This window comes from Oncorhynchus keta, chromosome 31 (genome assembly GCF_023373465.1).
Source record: "Oncorhynchus keta strain PuntledgeMale-10-30-2019 chromosome 31, Oket_V2, whole genome shotgun sequence".
Taxonomy (NCBI): Eukaryota; Metazoa; Chordata; class Actinopteri; order Salmoniformes; family Salmonidae; genus Oncorhynchus; species Oncorhynchus keta.
The window spans coordinates 5,628,998-5,638,229 of NC_068451.1; the positions used below are offsets into that span (position 1 = coordinate 5,628,998).

The following is a 9,232-nucleotide window of genomic DNA, read 5'->3' on the forward strand; positions in this document are numbered from 1 at the left end:
AACAAGTGGCTGATATGGATCCAAACTAATAATAAAATAGTACATGCCCATTACATCACATTTACAAGGATACCTTCAGTTATTCAACTTGTACCATGCCTCCAATCAATTACCAATTAGTAAAACTATATCACATGTGTAACCCCCAAGTGTACAGACCAGGTGATTTTCTAGGGAAACAAAAATGGCGTCGGTTCCAGGTAACATTATACTACACAAATGCCTATATATCTGTTCATTAGTGGTTGTTTAATTTTAATGCCATTTCCATTGTTCATGATATCTAAGGAAGTCTCAAGGTTTTGCTTGCCTGAGATAGTGTGGTCTACAGCTTATCATGAGATACTCTACCTAGAGTTTTCATCTGTATTTTTCATAGCTGTCTTCATACCATCACAGACTGATGCTGGCACTAAGACCGCACTCAATGAGCTATATACCGCCGTAAGAAAACAGGAAAACACTCATCCAGAGGCGGTGTTCCTATTGGCCGGGGACTTTAATGTAGGGAAACCAGTTTTACCTAATTTCTATTGGCATGTTAAATGTGCAACCAGAGGGAAAAATCTCTAGACCACCTTTACTCCACACACAGAGACGTGTATGAAGCTCTCCCCCGCCCTCCATTTGGAAATCTGACCATAATTCTATCCTCCTGATTCCTGCGTACAAGCTAAAATTTAAAGCAGGAAGCACCCGTGATCAGCTGAAGCAGATGGTAAACTACAGGACCGTTTTACTAGCACAGACTTGAACATGTTCTGGGGTTCTTCCGATGGCATTGAGTACACCACATCAGTCCCTGGCTTCAACAATAAGTGCATCGACGACGTCGTCCCCACAGTGACTGTACGTGCATACCAAAACCAGAAGCCATGGATTACAGGCAACTTTCAAAGAGTGGGACTCTAACCCGGAAGCTTATAAGAAATTCCGCTATGCCCTCCAACGAACCATCAAACAGGCAAAGAGTCAATACGGGACGAAGATCGAATCGTACTACAACGGCTCCGACATTCGTTAGATGTGGCAAGGCTTGCAAACTATTAGACTACAAAAGGAAGCACAGCCGAGAGCTGCCCAGTAACACGAGCCTACCAGACAAGCTAAATAACTAATATGCTCACTTCGAGGCAAGTAACACACACATGCATTAGCACATCAGCTGTTTCCGGATGACTGTGGGATCACGCTCTCTGCAGGTGATGTAAGACCTTTAAACAGGTCAACATTTACCAGGACATGTACTCCGAGTATGCGCTGACCAACTGGCAAGTGTCTTCACTGACATTTTTAATATCTCCCTGTGAGTATGTAATACCAACATATTTCAAGCAGACTACCATAGTGTTTTTGGGCACAGGGACTAGGGTAACCTGCCAATGACTACTGACCCGTAGCACTCGCGTCTGTAGCTATGAAGTGCTTTGAAAGGCTAGTCATATCTCACATCAACACCATTATCCCAGAAACCCTAGACCCACTCCAATTTGCATACCGCTACAACAGATCCACAGATGATGCAATTTCTCTTGCACTCAACAAATGTCCTTTCACACCTGGACAAAGGGAACACCTATGAGAATGCTATTCATTGACTACAGCTCCGTTCAACACCATAGTGCCCTCAACTCATCACTAAGCTAAGGACACTGGGACTAAACACCTCCCTCTGCAACTGGATTCTGGACTTCCTGACGGGCCGCCCCCAACTGGTAAGGGTAGGTAACAACCCATCCGCCACGCTGATCCTCAACACGGGGGCCCCTCGGGTGCGCACTCAGTCTCCCCCTGTTCACTCATGACTGCATGGACTCCAACACCAAGTTTGCAGATGGCACAACAACGGTAGACCTGATCACCGACAACGATGAGACCGCCTATAGGGAGGAGGTCCGAGACCTGACCGTGTGGTGCAAGGATAACAACCTCTCCCTCAATGTGATCAAGACAAGATTGTGGACTACAGGAAAAGGAGGGCCGAGCACGCCGCCATTCTCGTTGACGGTGCTGTAGTGGAGCAGGTTGAGAGCTTCATGTTCCTTGGCGTCCACATAACATGGTCCAAGCACACCAAGACAGTCGTGAAAAGGGTACGACAAAACCCATTCCCCCTCGGGAGACTGAAGATTTGTCATGGGTCCTCAGATCCTCAAAAGGTTCTACAGCTGCACCATTGAGAGCATGGTTGCACTGGTTGCATCACTGCCTGGTATGGCAACTACTCAGCCTCCAACCACAAGGCACTACAGAGGGTAGTGTGTATGACCCAGTACATCACCGGGGCCAAGCTTCTTGCCATCCAGGACCTCTATATCAGGTGGTTTCAGAGGAAGGCCCTAAAAATGGTCAAAGACTCCAGCCACCCTAGTCATAGACTGTTCTCTCCACTACCACACGGCAAGCAGTACCGGAGTGCCAAGTCTACATGTACATATTACCTCGAGACCAGTACCCCCTGTATATAGCCTCGCTATTGTTATTTTATTGCTGCTCTTTCATTTTGTTTTAGGTATTTTCTTAACTGCATTGCCTTTAAGCATTTCTCTAAGCTCGACACCTGTTGTATTCAGCACATGTGACAAATAAAATGTGATTTGATTGTAGATATGGTGAAGGTCCCAGCTACCCAGAATGATGGGACAGACTCTTCAAACACACAGGTCAGCAGTGGGACTTTAATTTATTCTTCAAAAAGTACTTCTAATTGGAGGTAGTAAACTGAAGGTATCCAGACACTTCATCCAAATAGAAATCATACATGTAGTTAACCTTATTATATGGTCATGTGCTTTTCTGAATTAAGAGGTTTTAACTTCTATTGGTCTCTGGTTAGTAGGGTGACTGAACTTTTACCAAAAAGTCAACTCACCCTTGTTTTGGTCAGCACAGCTACTTGAAGACCTCCAAGACCAGTTGGTCTCCCTGAAGGAACAGATGGATCTATGCAACACTGTTCTGAAGGACTTGGTGGACCTGCGGGGCATTTTAAGGGTATGTTTCTCCATGCTTCAAGCTCTGAAAAATGTGTCAACCACCAAACTGAAGTATCTTTTCTGAACTCCACAGGAGAAGAACCTTAGCGATGGATCATTCCCTGCTCCGAAGTGACTGATTTTACTCATGGTGGAAATGTGAATAATTTATGTCAAATAAACTATCATAGATCACAACTTTTTCGCTTGGGCAAAAATGGGAGACCTGTCAAGATTTCATTATATTGCTCTCAATTCAAAAAGTAATTACTTTATTATACAATACTACTTTATACAAAACAAGCAAACCAATTTCACATGATACATTCTTTTAAAAATAGAAATCCTTTACAACTTCATTCTTTGGGTGTTGAAGACATTCCTTTGGAAGCATTACGTTTCCCCCTCGTTTTACCCATTGAGTGTTCAAATGAACAGAATTCCAAAATACAAACTGTGCTTTCTTCAAAGTGGCACTTTATCAAAACCTACAAACTGCCAGTGTTCTGCACCTATGAACTCACCATTCCAAACATCTGACCATTGGCTAGAAAACAGGACAAAAATCCCCATTTGAGCCATTTTTCGCATGACAATTTAACCTAAAGGTAAGCGGTTAAGTGTATATAAAAGGCTGAACATGCCAGAAGACTCAACCCTTGTTTACACAGATCTACTGGGGTCAGAACCATGGTTACATTTGAGTAATTTAGCAGACGCTCATATATCCAGAGTGACTTACAATAGCAATTATGCCTTGCTCAAGGGCACAGACAAATTTTTCACCTGGCAGGCTTGGTGATTCGATTCAGCGACCTTTCGGTTACTGGCCCAACACCCTTAACTGCTAGGCTACCTGCTGCCCTGGACACTGTGGAGCCAGCGTGAGATATGGGTCAGAAAATGTACCTCTGGGATATTCTACTGTACTCAATTGTACCTTAACACAGATCCATCCCTGAAAACTAATTTTTGTGCTCCTGCTAGCTAACAGTATTCACCACAGCCATTTTGGAATGGCAATGTCAGCCAATCAGCTTCTTTGTTCAATGTGACGTGCTAGCTAGCTGCCACAGACATAGACCCTGCCCTTTCTCTTCTCAAAATGTGATTGTAAACCTAATCACACTGCCTACCTTAAATTTAGAAAAGCTATTTTGTTTTCATGAATTGTCATAAACCCTGCCTATTTCTCTCCAAATGTGATTTTAAACCTAACCTTAACCGCACTGCTAATCTTATGCCTAACCCTTCAAATTAAGAGAGCTTGTTTCATGACATTTTACAATATAGGTGGTAACTAGTGGATATCTGTGCCATTCCATAATGGCTGCTGTGGCTACTGCTAGCTAACATGAGGACAAAAAGGGCAGTTTTTAGAGTACAGTGGCAAATCCCGTCCCTGCATTGAGGTAACTTTTCCCACCCATATATCGCGTCGGCTCTAGTGTCTTAATGTTACCATGATTGCGTTTTGAGCTCAGTGTAAACAAGCGTAACAGAAGGGTCAGTATCTTCTAGCAAAGTTAGAACCAGCAATTTCAATTCTAACAATTGGTCTAAAGTGTTAAATTTGCTTAACAAATCGGGTCCAAATTTGTATCACCCTTACAGATTAAAAGTTAATTGAGATGACTTGAGTAAAAATAGCACATACAGTATGAGAACACGAAGATGATTGTTATTCACCCAAAACTTAAGATGCAGCATACAACATTTGACCCAAACAATTCTTACAACAGAATCATATTGTAATTTCCCCCCCAAGCAAATCCAGTTTGTGTCTAAACAGGTAAATGTAAAAAAACAAAACTCATTCAATATTCACTGGAAAGCAATGGAAAAAAAGACAGAACATTTCAATGCCCAGGCTCACAGCCCCACCTCAAACATGATACATCACACGTAATAACTTGGATCTTCACATAAAATGGATGATTATGGTAAACAAAATAGGATGTCAAATTGGTCATGCCGGTTAGTTGAATACGGAAAGATTTGAGCAAAAATGTTTATGTATATGGAGTTTCGCAAATGAGCAAACCTGAATATTGATATAACTTGGACCAAGACAGATGTAAAAGGTTGGTCATGATTTTTTTGTTGCATTTTGTACTTTAAGGAATGCTGCAGTCAAATCATTGCATAGATATTTTCTTAAGTATGCATCAAATTGGAGGTGAACATGTTGAGGGGCAGTCAGGGTTCATAATTGTAATACATCAAGTTATTGACCAGCATTGTGAGGGGGAATACCTATACTGAACAAAAAATATAAATGCAACAGTGGTTTTCCCATGTTTCATGAAAATAAAAAGATCCCAGAAATGTTCCATACGTACAAAATGCTTCTCTCAAATTTTGTGCACAATTGTTAACATCCTTGTTAGTCAGCATTTCTCCTTTGCCAATATAATCCATACACCAGAGGCATATCAAAAAGCTAACTAAACAGCATGATCATTACACAGGTGCACATAATGCCACAGATGTCAAGTTGAGGGAGCATGCCATTGGCATGCTGACTGCAGAAGTGTCCACCATTGCAACAGCTCTGGTGGACATCAATGTCGTTTTAGAGAATTTGGCAGTACGCCAGCCCAGGACCTCCACATCCAACTTCTTCACATGCGGGATTGTCAGAGACCAGCCACCCAGACAGCTGATGAAACTGATGATTATTTCTGTAATAAAGCCCTTTTGTTGGGGATAAACTCATTCTGATTGCCTGGCTCCCCAGTAGGTGGACCTACACTCTCCCAGGCACACTCATGGCTGTGCCCCTGCCCAGTCATGTGAAATCCATAAATTAGGGCCTAATGAATTTATTTCAATTTTCTGAACTGTAACTCAGTAAAACTGTTCAAATTGTCACAAGAAAAATTCACATTTGATAATTCACATTTTATATTACATTTTAAGTGCCAACTACATTAATTAATATTGCAGGTTATCAAGTTTTGGTATTGGTTAAATCTCAAAACAGAAAAGGGAAAAGCCCATGTTAGTTTAAACATTTCCCCTTATTCAGGTCTGCCAGACAAAGATTTCCTGCATACTCTTATCCTATGATACATGATGACACCTAGGTTGGATCTCAGTCCCTCTTTCCATGCTAAATAATAGAACATGACAGCTGCTGTTAATCAATGCCTGTGAAGTACCAATTCAAAATGTTGATGTAATTACAATTTCCGACTACAACATTGATGTAGTGATCTGTAAAATGAAGTATTATTTGTCTACAATACAGTACTACAACAAACAAAAAAATCAAGAGAAACAATTTCCGTCTACAGTATATCTCTGCAGTAACATCTTCACATAAAACAAATTACAATAGAAAAATAATAATTGGGGGATCATTTGATTTGTTGGCACAATATCTGTTAAAACTTCAAACAAAAAGTGATGTATTTCTTTTTAATGTACTTTTGTCCACTTGTAGGCAGCTGCTAAAAAGGCATTGAACAAGACTAGATTAACAGGAGGAAGTAGTCAGGCAGTGTCCAAATCAAGCCATAGGAAAAGACTGACAAGGCAAGGAGCCAGCTCAGTAAGCCACAGCAAGTGAGATCCTGTAGTAAGGCTAGGTTGCTCTACACATGATATTAGGGCATAATGCCTTCTCTCCAATTTTGTAATCATTGCATTATGTCCCATGTGAAATAATATCGTCATATACTCCAAGAAAGTTACTTATGCTTGCATTTGAAAATAAATACTATGTTGACTGCACAGAAGCCAATGGCCCTAAAACTAACCATAAGGCTTAATTTTAAACTCTTCTGCATAAGATCTGTGAGCATCTGCATGGGCGCAGAATGCAAAGACAAAGGGCAGCGCAGGGGGTCTCCAAGGTTCAAGTCTACATATTCAAAATGATATACAAAACAAATACATTCTAAAACAATCTGAAGGAATAAGTGTTCACATTTAAATGTACCGTATTTACACCATCAACACCCTTCAGAAACAAACCACTTCTGACCGCAGTGGTATTCAAATAGTGTCATAGTAATAACTCAGATAACTGGTCATATTAGACAGTGCACAAAGAGGGGAGAGTGCAGCCGAAAAAGGGGGCTACTACAATCGATGGGCAACAGGGCAGTTGACTGCTAAAATGTCTAAAATGGACAATCTCTTATTAAATAAAGGAAAATCTCAAATTGTATAAATTAGATATGCCACAATGCATCCCTGAGTGGGTTGTAATTCATTGAGAAACACGGTTGTGAGCAATTTTTTCATCCTTGATTCATGATTTCATTGTGAAGAGGTTTTACAGACCAAAAATACCATTTGGAGGACCTTTTTTTTGACAACCTCGATGTACAATTAATTGCAATAAGGTGCAGTGTTGAAATGGCTTTCTGGAAACTTAAGATTGAGGGGGGCTCCATAAAACAAAACTCAGTAACAACAGAAGGGGGACAAAAAAAAACACTTAGGCGAAAAGTGGAATAAATTAACAATGATGATCAATAAGCTGAGACTTGATGACAGTCTAAGGCCAGAAATTGATTTTTTTTCCTCCAATAATTGTTCTTTTTTTTTTTACAAAATATTAATATTAAGTTCGGCTTATTACTAATGTATTGACTTCTAAATTATATTTAAAAGTCAAGCAAATTGTGTCACAGCCAATTTCTTTTTCAATTGGTAAATATACCTGTAAAGAAAGACAAAAACGAACAAACAAAGCGAGACGAAAGACTAAACAAAAATCTGGACTACACTAGCTAATTTATGTAAAACACTGGAAATTACTCTTCACATTATGGCATTAGCAATACATTGCTTTTAAGGGAATGGCAAAACTGCCACAAATTCCTTGTAGGAAATATAGTTGAAGAAATTCTAATTCACTTCACATGCAGTGCATTCTGGTCAATCACTTACCAACTAATCGTATTAGTTACAGTTAGGAACTAATGTACAGTACATGGATATAGACAACAATGTTTTGTTTTGCTTCTCTCAGGAATCAGCTTCACGCCATATTAGAAGCAGACAATAGTTCTAGGGCCTTTCAAGACCGTGTCTTCTGATGGAGAGCCAGCCAATTAAGAACACTTCTTGAATGGCATGCATTTTGCAGCTTTTCCAAAACAAGCCCCCTCATTAAGTTTCACTTACAATACTTGAAAAGCAGACGTGTAGTGGGTAAATCAGAAAGTGCGGCTGCGTCCTGATTCTACATCCTTCTCCTAAAGTGTGCATTTGCACACTCCCTTTAATTTAACAATGGTAGAAACTCCCTCTGCCCAACACTTACACCAACTCAATGCTTTTAAATCCATGACTGGGAGTATGCAAGAGAAGGGTGGAGAATAGGGACAAAGCCTGAGTGTCCACTAGGGGTTGATGGTGGTGCTAGCGCCAGCCATAGTGAAGTCGTCACTGCTGGTCACCAGTAGCAGAGCCTCAATGTTGGTCGTTCTCTCGGGGCTCTGCAGGGACAGGAAGTCCGACACGTCCATGGTGGCCAAACCATCCGTGATAGGAGGGGGGTTGGTGGTCACCGTGGCCACCCCTGTGGAGAACGTCTGAACAGAGGTCGAGGGGCTACCCGGTCCTAGAACTGCACCTGTTTGGGGAAGAGGCGGGGACTCGTTCATTTCCGAGGTGAGCGGTGGGAGGCAGCACAAGGGGAAAGAGGGTGCTGGGGGGAGTACGGTGGGAAAGGGCAGTGCCACGGGAGTGGGGGGAGGTGGAGGAGTGGAGGGCATTGCGGGCTGTTGTTGTGGTGCTGCCGAGGCGTTGGAGCTCTTGTCTTTAGAAGAGTCCCTGCAGGCACACTGGCACTGGCAGGACTCCTCCTGTTTGATGATGATGACGGGAAGGCTGAGGCCGATCTGCTGGACAGAGTTGCCTGTAACACATTACAAAACAAGGGTTGTATTTCATTAGGCACGAAATGGAAGAAAACCCAAAACAGAGTGAACTCTCTTTTGCACAACACTTTGAAACACAATGTACCCTAATGAACACAAACCGGAGCTACAGTATGACTACAGACCAAGCCAGCTGTCCAAAAATGACATTAGATCCTTTGTAACTCAAATTCCATTAAAATGCTACGAGGGAACATCAAATGAATTTGTGCCATGTAAATACATTCAACATGGATGAGTTTTCTACATGACTGACTGAGTTTGTGCTTTTTAAATATCCTGATTCATTCAACATTGGTAGGCTACCCCACATGAAAAAAAATACTACAGAATACTACAGTACTTACTATAGAATGC

General features: G+C 41.4%; 1 protein-coding gene and 1 long non-coding RNA gene across 2 annotated transcripts in view; one reads left to right on the forward strand and one right to left on the reverse strand.

Annotated features, from left to right (window-relative positions):
* Nucleotides 1-90: 90 nt before the first annotated feature.
* Nucleotides 91-3,173, forward strand: LOC118364264 (uncharacterized). Its single transcript, XR_004821546.2, has 4 exons — nt 91-200; nt 2,608-2,663; nt 2,893-2,994; nt 3,070-3,173. It is a non-coding gene; the product is annotated as an uncharacterized LOC118364264 (long non-coding RNA).
* A 41-nt stretch (nt 3,174-3,214) lies between these two features.
* LOC118364266 (metal regulatory transcription factor 1-like) overlaps nt 3,215-9,232 on the reverse strand; it is a 29,527-nt gene continuing 23,509 nt past the window's right edge. Inside the window, exon 11 of the mRNA XM_035745667.2 lies at nt 3,215-8,853. Within this exon, the coding sequence (XP_035601560.1) occupies nt 8,336-8,853 (518 nt within the window). The 3' untranslated portion in view covers nt 3,215-8,335. The remainder of the gene's footprint in view (nt 8,854-9,232) is intronic.